General features: G+C 43.5%; 1 protein-coding gene across 1 annotated transcript in view; it reads left to right on the top strand.

Moving 5' to 3' along the window:
• Window positions 1–13,588, top strand: part of LOC309550064 (uncharacterized protein) — a 206,288-nt gene that overhangs the window by 157,958 nt on the left and 34,742 nt on the right. The window contains exons 17-19 of the mRNA XM_082250530.1: window positions 160–491; window positions 741–1,192; window positions 1,495–1,894. Of these exons, the coding sequence (XP_082106656.1) occupies window positions 160–491; window positions 741–1,192; window positions 1,495–1,894 (1,184 nt within the window). The remainder of the gene's footprint in view (window positions 1–159; window positions 492–740; window positions 1,193–1,494; window positions 1,895–13,588) is intronic.

Below are 13,588 nucleotides of genomic sequence, written 5' to 3'. Positions count from 1 at the left end.
TGGCCCTAAAAAAATTCCCTTATGACGGGTACATTCCCGTGAAGATATCTTTCCAGCCCGTGGTAGGGGCAAAGGTGGAGGTGTTCGACACCCTAGGCGTGGAGTGCCCACGACCCCCGGGTGCCAAGTAGAACTCTCTGATTATTGGAACCAACACAGACTTGGTCCGAAGAATGCTTACTCCCTTAGCAGTTAAAGGTTCATCGGAGGAAGAGGTGCACCCTGGGTTGAGGCAAGCATTCCAACGGGTATTGCAGGAACAGAAGACCCCTGTTGAGGAAGTGGGGAAGCTTTGGAGGTTGGACACCAGAGAACGGGTGTTACAGCCTGGAGAGAGGACCTGCAAGAAGGCTGTTGTGAAGCTGTCCTGGGACCAGCCAGGCCCCTTTGTGATGGTGGAAGGGGACCTGCTAGGAGAAGACAGTGGGATTGAGTTGGTCCCTGAAGTGGTCCCAACCAAGGTCCTCCGGAAGAACGGTGGGAAGATTCCTGTAAGTGTCCGGAATGTCACGACCCAGCCTGTCCATCTGAAGCCTGGGATGGTGTTGGGGCATGCGAGTGCTGCCTCCCCGTTAACTCCGTCAGAGTTGAAAGAAGAAGGGAACAAGATGAGAAGGTCAGAAGATACTTCTCCTTGAAACCCGGATGTCCCCTTCAAGTGGGGGGAGCAGGTGAAGACACAATTGTCCCGATGGGAGTAGCTGTTCTCTAAGAACGATTATGATGTGGGTTGTGCTAAGAGTGCCCATCATCGAATCCGCCTCAGTGAAGATAAACCTTTTAGAGAAAGAGCTCGGAGGATACCACTGAGTGACCTGGAGGATCTTCGGGAACAATTAGCTGAGTTGAAGAGATCAGGTGTCATACGGGAGTCTCGCAGCCCTTATGCTTCAGTAGTGGTCCGCAAGAAGAATGGGACTATCAGGATGTGTATTGACTATCGCACCCTGAATCGCAGAACAATTCCTGATCAGTACACCACCCCTCGGATAGAAGATGCTCTGCAGTGCCTGTCTGGGGCTAAGTGGTTTAATGTACTAGACCTGAAGAGTGGGTACTATCAAATACCAATGCACCCAGATGATCGAGAAAAGACTGCCTTCATCAGCCCATTGGGGTTCTTCGAGTTCAACCGCATCCACAAGGGCTGGCCGGAGCTCCTGCAACCTTTCAGCTGCTCATGGAGAACACTGTGGGAGACATGCATCTGATTGAAGTTCTTGTGTATTTGGACGACATTATTGTCTTTGGGAAGACTTTAGAAGAACATGAGGCCCGACTGGAGAAGGTATTCTAAAGACTCTATGAGGAAGGTTTGAAGGTATCCCTTGAAAAATGTCAGTTTTATCAGACGTCTGTTACTTACCTGGGTCATGTGGTGTCTGCAGCTGGAGTGTCCACTGACCCGAAGAAATTGGAAGCTGTCACCACTTGGCCAAGGCCTACTAACGTGACTGAATTGAGATCCTTTTTGGGATTCTGCTCCTATTACAGAAGGTTTGTGAAGAATTTCTCACAGATAGCCAGAATCTTGAATGAGTTGCTGAAGAAAGAAACCGAGGAAGAGGGTTTGCCCCCCCAGATGGTTGAGATGTCCAAGAAAGGACCTAGAGGGTCCAAACAGTCTATTCAAGCTCAGTGGAATACTAAATGTGAACAGGCCTTCTGGAATCTGAAGGATAATCTCACCAAGGCTCCTGTCTTGGCCTATGCAGACCCAGCGAAGCTGTATGAGTTACATGTAGATGCAAGTAGAGATGATCTGGGGGGAGTGTTGTATCAAGAAGCTGAAGGGAAGCTGTGCCCCATTGCTTACATTAGTCGCAGTTTGTCCCCATCGGAGAAGAATTACCCCATCCACAAACTGAAATTTCTGGCTCTCAAGTGGGCTGTGGTAGACAAGTTCAGAGACTATCTCTACGGAGCATACTTTGTGGTCAAGACTGACAATAACCCATTGACTTACCTAATCTACTAACCACAGCCAAGCCAAGGGATAGATTATCATCTGAAAGGAGCCATGGGAGCTAATGTAGCAGGGGTTTCTCCTTCAGAGGTGCCCCGATGCTATTGTGACCTAACTCAAGCAAGGAGTGAAGAGCTTCCTCAGTTGTCTAAAGAGGATGTGAGAAGAGCTCAAGGAGAAGATCCTCTGGGAGCAGTAGTACAGAGGGCCTTGAAGACAAATAACCCCAAAATCCTGATGGAGTAGTCCATCGGGACTGGGAGAGGATGAAGTTGAAGAATGGGGTCGTCTATCGAATGAACTCTGTGGAAGATCTTCCTGTGAGCTTTCTCCACCGGTCACTGATTGGCCTTTCTTCCCCTCTTCCTGAACAGAAATCCAGTCAGGGACCCAGTATACCTGCAACTGAAGTGGGATTGGAACCCTTAGAAGAGGAAACAGTAGTGATTCCTGAAAGTCAGCCACTCAATGGAGATACTTCTGTTGATTCCCCTCCTCTGGGGGAAGAAGAACCTGTTGGTGGAAATCGAAGTTCTTCCCCAGTTAAATAAATGGAGGTTCCGATCGGGAGTCAAAGTTTGGAGGTGCCTAACTCTTGGACAGAGTGAGCCTTTCTGAAGACACTCAAGGATCACAAATAAGCCATGATTTACAAGTGACAGAGAATCCCTCTGATTGTGACAGTGGAATATCATCTAGACTGCGACGGGAGATACATCCTCCTAAGAGACTGACTTATAGTACATTGGGAGAAAGTTCTGAAGAACCGATTACAACAGCACAACGACCTGTGTCAACAGTTGCCTCCCTTGTTGAAAACTCTAATGAAGAAGATTCTATTCCACCCACTGACACTATCAGGTTGGCCACTGATCTTTTGTTGGCCTTTTGCGAGAGTGACCAAAATTTGTCAGATGACTTGTATATTAAGTTGCTAGACAGTGCTTTTATTAGCCAGTTCTCAATTGCTATAAATGCTGCATTAGATTGTTGATTAAGACTCTTGCCATGGAGTAACTCTTTTTCCTAAGATTTCATTATCTTTGGGGACCAAAGATGTTCAAGTGGGGGAGGATGTAGCCTGGATGAAAGACTGGAGTTGTTCAGACTGTTCGTTCTGTTATTAAAGTTCTACAAAATACTAACTTGTTGAATTACGGGAGATGTAGTTCTGTGAGGAGTAAGGACCATGGATTGCCTGTGTAATTAAACTCCTCTCCCAGGGAGCAGTGGGACTTGAAGGGGCAGTTGGGAGTGTCTTTATAAAGGGGGCGGGACCAATATTCGCTCTCTTGCCTCGAGGACAGCGCGCTGTGAGGAGGGAAAGAGCTGCTGTGGAGCGCAGAGAAGGATAGGCCGGAGGCCTAGCGGACAGACACCGGAGACAGAGTGAACGGTTTGCGGAAGGAAAGTAGTATGTATGGTTTGCCCCAGTTGTCCAAAAGCCTCCGTCCCTTTGTATATATGTATAAAAGCAAGAAGGATTTGTGGGACTTTGATTGAGGACAGTTGGACATGGAAATACTCTTTATTTAATAACATGGATAATATAGTATAAGACAACACTGTAGCATTAATGGATACAGGGATAAGACACACAGTAAATACAACAATACATAAGACATCCAAATTAAATACAATTTTTTCCAGGACCAAAAATGGATCACTCAAGAAAACAATGGATAAAATATAATACATGCTCTGTGTGCTCACGATATTTGAATATATTACAGTTAGGTGAAACATGAGTAATTGTAGGCTCAACGCGTTTCATGGACCTCCGTCCATTCATCAGGAGCTTGAAAATTTGTCTTAAGTAGTGTCATGTATCCAAGAGCCATCCAGTCTAAAATGGGAAGATCGAAGCCGGTCACAGGGAATGCCTGACCCAGGGCTGAGGCATGGATCACAACTGGCAGCATAAGGGCAACAAGGAGGAAAGGACCAGAAATGGAGTAAAAATGAACCAAGAGAAAGACTCCAAGGATATAAATCCAGGAAATGATGATAAAGGCACTTGGGGAGCATATATAGTCTTAAGTAGTGTCATGTATCCAAGAGCCATCCAGTCTAAAATGGGAAGATCGAAGCTGGTCACAGGGAATGCCTGACCCGGGGCTGAGGCATGGATCACAACTGGCAGCATAAGGGCAACAAGGAGGAAAGGACCAGAAATGGAGTAAAAATGAACCAAGAGAAAGACTCCAAGGATATAAATCCAGGAAATGATGATAAAGGCACTTGGGGAGCATATATAGTCAGAAAATGCAGAGTTCCAGTAGAGGTGGTCAGCGGTCCATCCAAAATATGTGCCCGAGGTGCAGGAGTGATACCGGTTTGCGGAAGGATCTCGGTGGTCGACCGAGCGGAGGGTCACCCTGGAGAGGCCGTGAGTGTTTCTGGGGAGAGCGGGACACTGCTGGTGTGGACTGTGAAGCACAGAGTTCATCACACTGGGTGAGAGAGATCCGATTTAAACTATTTACTGTACTAGTAGACTGAGCCAGGCGGGTCTGCAGAGCAGTTCTAGCAGAAGGCCATAGGACACTGCCGCATTGAATAGTGCATGGCGTATCAGTTGGCCTTGCCACTCCTTTCCAGTTCTAGATTGGCTACCAGCTGTGGAGTACAGAAACCTATCTTCCCCTTTCCTGTTGGATTACAGTTAATGGTTATTCCTATGGTGAATTACAGTTAATTAATTACCTTTTACCGTGGATTACAAATACTTTCTCTGGATTGGCTAAGGACACCTTTTGCCAGCGAAGACTAGAAAGGCCTCGGTCATCCAGGAGACTTGCAATCTAATGTAAAGGTGGCCCCCTATGGGATACAGAGTGCACTCTGATAGACAGCTTAGCTATAAGGATATTAGAGTCACTGAGATAGTAATAGTTGGAGTTACTCTTTGTTACTGTAAAGCATTAATTTGTGGTCACTCTTGCATTACACTTGAGAAGTAGTGTATCTACAGATTTCCAATATATTAATCCTTCATAATATATCAATATATATGTTAGGATTGTCTTTTTGATCCTGGGTGCTGAATCTTATCCAGTTCCAGATTGAGGATTCAGGATCTTCCTTATTATTAATTTTCCTGTATTGACTATTTTATTGAAACTGTTTGTGCATTTTGCTAAACGCAAGTTAACAATAAGTAATCTTGATTCTTTACTGCAAACTCTGGTAGTTTCTTATAACATCGGGTTCGCCGGTCACACGCGCGGGGGGGGTCCGTGACCACACGGGAGCGGGAGCTCGCCTCCGGCGGCACGCGCTCGCTCCCTAGACCCTCACAAGCTAGTGATGTAGCCCTACGTCACTTTGCCTGTGAGGGGCTGACCGCCGACGTAGATAGTCGTGCGGCGGTCGGCAAGTGGTTAATTTGGAGTATCCCACTATTCCTTTCTCCTATTCCTATTTATAATTAACACAAAACAACCAAAATACCCCTGGACTGATTATTGGAGCGAGCCAAGGAAGAAGAATGTAAGGACTTGAAACTGACATTTATGTATGCTGGTAACTCAGGGGGACCCGAAAGTGTGAGACCTGGCAGTCCTTACTGGGTCAGTGATACACCTGGATCAGTACCCGACACCACCCTTCTTTACCTTTTAATGACAACATTAACTCAGCATTGGGATTAAATGGGAGGTTCGACCTTTTATTAAACAAAACCATAAACAACAGAAAAACATTAAACAGTCAAACCAATCGAGATCAAAGAATGGTTGCAGAGCCTTGATGATACATCTCCCACATCTTTGGAGTCTGTGGTACCATTAAGTTAGGTTCTGTCCCCAGCCGCCAAAACACCGCCTCGAGGACTATCCTAAATGACCACAGACCCCTACCACCTTACACTTCCCAGTCGGTCTAGACAGAATCAGACCAACCATAGGACTCCATACCTGAGATGAGTCCCACCATTTTATCATTCAACATCATGTTTTGGACCCTCGTCAAGGACCCCAACTGCCAAAGTTCAACCTCCTTAGCAGAGCGGCAGAAAACGGCATCACCAGGGCGGGCAGGAGAGACGTTTCTCCTAAGATCTCCAGTCTGCAAGTGAAGCCCCTTCACTCCTCCCCTCCAACTACTCTCTCTCCTGCTCCTCCCCATCACTTTGTCTGCTCTGCCAATAAGGTAAGAGTCCCGACCTCTCATATCCCAACAACTAATTTAACACCCCTACTGCCTGGTTTTCCTTCCACCCTGTCATGTATGCCCTATGCTTATCATTTCCTTCAAGCTCTGGGCATGTCTAAAGACCAATGGCTGATTCTTATTTATAAAATGAACCTCTGATTTGTCATGGAGGAAAAAGCTACATGTTCCTTTTAAAGTTTATCTATAGCCTACTTTTTTTTAAAGTTTGGTTGCAGCAAGGAAGGATTACAACTCCTGTCAGGTTTTTATTGCTTGTGTGGAGTGAGCGAATGAGAACGCCAAGCCATAAAAAAGGGTCTATTAAGAGTTGCCAGCCAATACATTTTGCTGACAATGCACAGATCCTCCTTCATCAGGGCTCAGATTTATTGTGCAAGAGGAAACTTGATGAAGGAGGAGAGATTTAATCACCAAATACAGAAAGGCTTTTTAAAATGCCCTGGATTTTGCATCTGTTCTCTTTATATTTCAATAAAAATGACTGTACCAAAGAAAAAGGCGGGGAGGGAAAAAAGGAAAACAAAAAGGGCCTGGATTCTTTCCTAGGTGCACATAATATAACTGGATACTAATATTTATAGGTAAAGTTGATCCAGGCAATATCTGATTGCCTGCTGATCAGAAAATACTTTTTCCCCCTGCTGGAGCAATTGGATCATGCTTTATTGGTTTTTTTTTGCCTTCCTCTGGATTAAATGTGGCTCTAGGATTGTATATATGGACATTTTGTATTTGTGTGTGTTTTTTTTCCTATGTTAACCACTTCAGCCCCGAAAGGTTACCCCCTTGATGACCAGACAATTTTTTGCGATTGGTACTGCGTTAATTTAACTGACAATTGCGCGGTTGTGCGACGCTGTACCCAAATAAAATTGATGTCCTTTCTTTTGGTGGTATTTGATCACCTCTGCATTTTTATTTTTTGTGCTATAAACAAAAATGAGCGACAGACTTGAAAACAAAAAAAACTTTCTGCTATAACACATATCCAATAAAAAATGTAAAAAATACAAATTTCTTTATCAATTTAGGCCAATATGTATTCTGCTACATATTTTTGGTAAAAAAAAATCCCAATAAGCGTATATTGATTGGTTTGTACAAAATTTATTGCGTCTACAAAGTATGGGATATTTTTATGGCTATTTTATTTTTTTTTTTTTTTTCACTAGTAATGGTGGTGGGGAGTTGCTCTGACTGGGGGACGGCAGATCTGTTTTTCTGCTTAGCTTAGACCGAGTCCTGGCTTCAAAACTACCCCAAAGTCCAACTGGGTTTATATGGAAATCAACCCCACTTAATAAAAAGAAGAGACTTTTTAGGGTGTGGATTGTGCAGTGGTGAGCATTGATTAGCAAAAAAAGAAAAAATACATTTTAAAATTCATTTTATTATATGTAATTCATTAACCATTTCAATACCAGGCACTTTTCCCCCTTCCCGCCCAGGCCAATTTATAGCTTTTAGCGCTGTTGCATTTTGAATGACAATTGCACGGTCATGCAACACAGAGTGACACGCCGCATCACCGAACGGGGGCGCGCAAAGCGCATTATCCTGCCCCCGTCATATGACGTCCAGTCAGGATAATGTAACCACCTTCCCGCCGCATTTGCCTATAGGGCGAGCGGGAAGTAGTTAAAAACATAATAAAACATCAATTACATAATATTACCACTACATATCTGCCAAGGGAAAAGCTTCTGGCCAATAGATGTGCCTGCTGATAATCATAACAAAGATGACATGGGTCCTGATGCGTTTCACTGAACTATGTCGTTCAAGAATGCTTCCTCAGAGACCCTTTTCAATTCTTGGCAGACTTTGTAAAAAAGAGACAATTACACACAGTACTAAAACCTATTCCATAATATATTCAATTGTTCATATTCAGGTTAATAAATAATACATAATAATGCTCACCACATATATGTAAGACAGAGAATGTCTTCAAAGGCTAGGATAGAAGGTGCCCCATGGGCGTGCCAAGGACATCCGGCAGTAGCAGCTTGAGAGGAATCCCCCAGCAAGAAACCGGGCTACCTCTCCTGGGAGGTACTACTGAGTCCTGTAACTCCAGGTAAAAACCGTATGGTTCAACCATAAAGGGAACCGCCAATGCAAGAACCAGATGGAGTAATGGCAGGATCAGGAAAACAATGTATATAAAGTACAGGGTTCATATAGCATGCATGGTTCCCAAACAGGCACACACAACAATTAGTAGGGTGCCTGAAATCAGTGAGGTCCCTGGTGTAAGGGGAAAGAGAAAGAGAGAGGAGATACCATCCATGCAAGTAGGGAATAAAGTTAAAGGAGACACCAATGGGTGATCCCCAGGGAAAGAGGGAGTTAATACTCCACCCACAGTGTCCTATAGACATAAGATCAAGGGACACGATTGACCAGCTTCCATATCTCTATCGCTATAGACAGCTCTCCTCCACCCGCAAAATCTTAAAGAAGTTACCACCAGAAAGCATAACAACATTTATAGGAGTATCCATATGTCCCAATTATCCTCACCTCCCGTCTGTTCAGGTTGCCAATAACACTGGTGTTTGCATCTCCAAAGTGGAGAGTGGCCGCGTCCAATGCTTCGGCCATCTCCATAATGTACAGGACTCCACCGGAAAGGGGCGAGATGGGAAAAAACTCCCATCGGTCACTTCCGGCGCGGGCGACAAAGAACGGAGCATGCGCCGCAACCAGCCTGATGCGCACATGTCATCTCCGACCGCTACACCGCCCCAAGCCCCGGCTGGGTCAGGAGAAGGACAAGCCAGCACCCGGCTGGGCGCCTGAGCACCTCCCAATCCGCAGCACATCCACCAATGGACAGCAACACCCACCACACACCCCTCCAGCCCAGCCAATTCAGCACTGTACTTGATTAAACTTTGACATATACAGATAACAATATGCCTAAATTGTTTTACAAAAAACATCCAAAAAATACATGTGATTATATTACTATTTGCACAAATTGCACAAAAACTAAATAAAAAAAAAAATAAAAAAAAAAGGGGGGAAGGGGAAAAAGAGAAGAAAAATAAGAAAGAGGAATAAAAATAACATTTAGGTAAGATAAGGTTGAAAGGAAATGGCCGTATTTAGGCCTGGTGGGGAAGTGGCTTGTAAATTATAAATCCACTTCACTTCTTGTTTGAGTATCCTATTATCAAAGTCATCCCCACTTGGGTTCTGGGGGATGACCTCGAGAACAGAGAACACAATCACATTGGGGTCATAACTATGGCAGGACCCCATGTGACGGTATTCACCGTCACTGGAGGTGAGGACCAGTTACTTAATGGTTTAAATTGCTTTAGATGGTACAGTAATATTTGTCAACCATATCTTCATATAGAAATATGAAGATTTAATACCACCTTACACATTGTATTCCATGTGCCTGAGAGAGACACACAGACTGTCATTGGCAGACTTCCCTATTGTTTGTGTATTGGGAGGGAATGTGGATTGTGCCTGTCTCATTGTTAAATGTTAATGACCTCACATTGTTCTTTTTCTTTTAAATATTACTTTATTGAATTTTTTCCCGAAAAACAAATATATACAGCATAAACAGTACGTCAAGGGTACATAATTCATATGGTATATAGGATCTTATTAAGATGTCCATATCTTACAATATCATATCTCACAATCCATCAAATATACTCCATATTCGTATTATTTATACAGTTTTTCATATTTATATCCTAAGACATCTCCTTTCCTTTTATCTTCCTATAATACTGTTCCCCTCATCGTTTTCAATTTAGCATCTCCTTCTATTCCTAAAAATCAAACAAAACAACCCCCCCCAAAAAAAAAGGGAAAAATAAAAAAAGGGGAGGGGAGAACCCCCCCCCCCTTCACCAGAGATGGAGGACCCAATTACCCCACCCCTCCCTCTCTTCCTAAATTCATCCAGTCTCATTTGTCAAGAGTTTTTTCCCTCTTCTGAAGCAATAAACGGATTCCATATACCCCGTATGCTTCTATATTTTTCCTGTTTATGATGTGAGGTCCAAATTAAGTCCTCCATTTTATTAATATTTTCCACCTTCCGTACCCAATCTGACACTGAGGGGGCTAATGTTTTTTTCCAATATAGTGGGATACAGGCTTTGGCGGCATCTAACAAATGGGGCATAATAGATGTCTCATAATCTCTAATCGGAATCTTGGAAACGCGGAGGCGGAGAAGGGCTGGATCCTTCTCGATCTTATAATTTGTAAAAGTCTGAATTATGGAACTTACTCCTGACCAAAAAAGCCTTATATCTGAGCAAGTCCAAAAGATATGGAAGAGTGTGCCCTTCTCCTTCCCACATCTCCAGCATTTATCCGTCTCTTGTGGGTACCATTTATGTAGCTTGTCCGGTGTATTATACCACCTAGTGAGTATCTTAAAGTTTGTTTCATGAGTTTTCATGCATCTTGCTGGATTAAAAACAAACTTAAAGATCCTCTGTTTCTGTTCTTGTGTAAATTCTTGGTTCAAATCATTTTCCCATTTCTAAACCCATGATAACCTCGGTTGTTCCGCCGGTGTGGTTAGCAGTTTATATGAGGTTGATAAAGTGCGTGGTAGGTCCCCAGGCACCTCACAACATTTCTCAAACTTTGTTAAAGATCTAGCAAAACACTCTGGGTTCGGTATTGAAGCTAAAAAAATATGTATCTGATTTGCCTGCCAGAAGGAGAGATTAAATGGTCCCGCTTCGGGACCATTTTTTTCTCTAGCAGAAATGCTGATGCTTGTTCTTGCCCTGTTTCTCTTAATCTCTTAAAACCCTGCCCATCTAAGCCTGGGATAAATTGGGGGTTTCCTAGTATTGGAAATAGAGGTGAGTCCAATGTTGTTAGATTTTGTTGAATTTTGTTAATTTTGTTGAATGCTCTGCTGAAAACCTATGTATTCCCTATTACTGGATGTAGTTTCAGAGTTCTAGGTATGGTCCGGTAACACCAGAGCGCTCTCTTCAAGGTTACAGTAGTTTGTGCCTGCTCTATTTGTGTCCACAGTTTTGTCTCTGAGTGGTGCCACCAGTCCAAAACTCTGCTCAAGTGTATAACATAATAGTACTTGCGTACATCCGGGAATGCAATACCGCCCATTCGTTTAGGTAAAGTAAGGGTACTACGTGCTATACGTGTTTTTTTGTGTGCCCATATATATATTTAGTAAACAGAGTATGGACAGTCCTAAAAAAAATATTTGGGATTTTTATCGTTAGTGCACGCATAAGGTATAGGTATTTAGGCAAAACACAAATTTTTAGCAGGTTACATCTCCCAAACCAAGATTGTAAACCTCCCTGTCATTGTCCCAGCAGCCTTTTAGTTTCTATCACCAGTGGGGGGAAGTTAAGCTCATATACTTTAGAGAGATCTGCGGGTATATAAGTCCCCAGATACTTCACTGCCAAGTCATTCCATCTAAATTTGAAATTGGCTTTCAAGGTAGACATATGTACTGTAACTTTGGAATCCCCACTCCCAATGCTTCCGATTTCCCGTAATTTATTTTAAGGTTGGAAAGTATACCGAACTGCTTAAATTCCTTCAATAGATTCGGCAATTAAATATCTGAGTTTGTTAATGAAAATAATAAATCATCTGCATATGCTGCAATTTTGTACTGTGTTTGTCCTAATTTTATTCCTCCAATATCTGGGTTTAAACGGATTCTGCATAAAAAAGGTTCTAACGATAAAGCAAAAAGGAGGGGGGACAATGGACATCCCTGCCTCATCCCGTTCTTTATCGAGAAAAATTCTGACAATATTCCATTAGCTTTTACTCTAGCTGTCGGATTTGAGTAAACCTTAGCTATTTTACCTAACATTGAGTCTCCTATTCCGATGTATTTGAGTACAGAAAACATAAAAGACCAGTTAACCCGGTCAAATGCTTTTTCTGCATCTGTACTCAATATGATGCAGGGGGTTTCAGTTACCTTAGCCTGTATCAGATTGAGCACTCTCGTGGTGTTATCTCTTGCTTCTCTGTTTGCCAACTTGATCTAGGTGTATTATATTTGGGATATATTTTGCTAGTCTTGTTGAGAGGATCTTAGTAAAGATTTTCAAATCTACATTTAAAAGTGAAATTGGCCTATAGCTACCACATGCAGGTGGATCTTTCCCTTCCTTTAATATCAATGAAATATGGGTGGTTAAAGTATCCCTTGCCAATGTGCCTTCTCTGTCCGTCCCATTATATAATTTTTCTAAATAAGGGCCTAGGATTGGAAACCGTGTTTGATAGTATTGTGTTGTTCGTTCATTTGGTCCCGGGGCTTTCCCCGGTTTCATTGAGTTTAAAGATTGTTGAATTTCCTCCTGTGAGATACTTGTCTCCAAGGCCAGGCAGTCCTCCCTAGAAAGTGTAGGTAGCTTTGATTGTAATAGATAGTTTTCTATCTCTTGCTGAGAGTTCGGTTCTTCCGTCAGATTGTACAGAGCAGAATAAAAATTCTTAAACTCTTCTGTAATCTGTCCCAGAAGGGATTTTTTTACCCCTCCCGGGGACATAACATGGGGAATATAGGATCTCGCTTTCTGAATCTGCACTGTCCTTGCAAGCAATTTCCCACACTTATTTGCTGCTTCATAGTTAAATTACCATAAAATTCCTTTCTCTGAGTCCTCCGACAGTCGCCACCACCTCTAAGTCATCACTATTGGGTATTGACTTCCGCTCCGCAGGAGTAGCTAGGCATAAGACTTAGTCAAAAGAACAAAAGCATTTTGCATAGACACACCCATGTGGGCTGTCCCACTGGTCTATAACCCCCTGCAGTGATCCCTCCCAACTCAGTTTGGTAGAATAGCAGTAGGTGTACAAGAAAAAAACCCAAAAGAGGGGCGGGTGCGGCGACTGTCGGAGGACTCAGAGAAAGGAATTTTACGGTAAGATTTTACAAAAATTCAGTTTTCTCTTAAGTCCTCCGACAGTCGCCGCCACCTCTAAGTCGTCACTATTGGGATGTCCCAAAGCAGTGTAGACATGAGGGGTGGGGGACGCAACCACAGAGAAGGTAACGCAGTACTCACATCAGAGAAAGGAACCTTACATGCAAGAGAACCTTCTGGGCAACAGAAGAGGCTCAACAGGAGCAACAACCCAGGAAAACAAATAACCCAGGGGATAAAATACCCCAAACAGCCAGGGACCCACAAAAAAACAAGGGTCCTCTATGGCACCGCCACACTGAGAACTTTGCGGCCAAAGGAGGCATCAGCCGATGGCAGAACATCCACCTTGTAGAATTTGAAAAAAGTGTGCACGGATGACCAAGTCGCAGCCTTGCACACCTGGGTCACCGAGGCCTGATGCCGGTAGGCCCAAGACGTTCTCAAAGATCTAGTAGAGTGCGCCTTAACAGGGAAGGGTGGAACCCGTTCTTTCAAGGCATAGGCCTGTTCAATG

The sequence above is a fragment of the Pelophylax lessonae genome (assembly GCF_965119305.1).
Source record: "Pelophylax lessonae genome assembly, chromosome: 1".
Taxonomy (NCBI): domain Eukaryota; kingdom Metazoa; phylum Chordata; class Amphibia; order Anura; family Ranidae; genus Pelophylax; species Pelophylax lessonae.
Note: the sequence above shows the minus strand (reverse complement) of the source record. Positions and strands in the feature narration are given on the sequence as shown.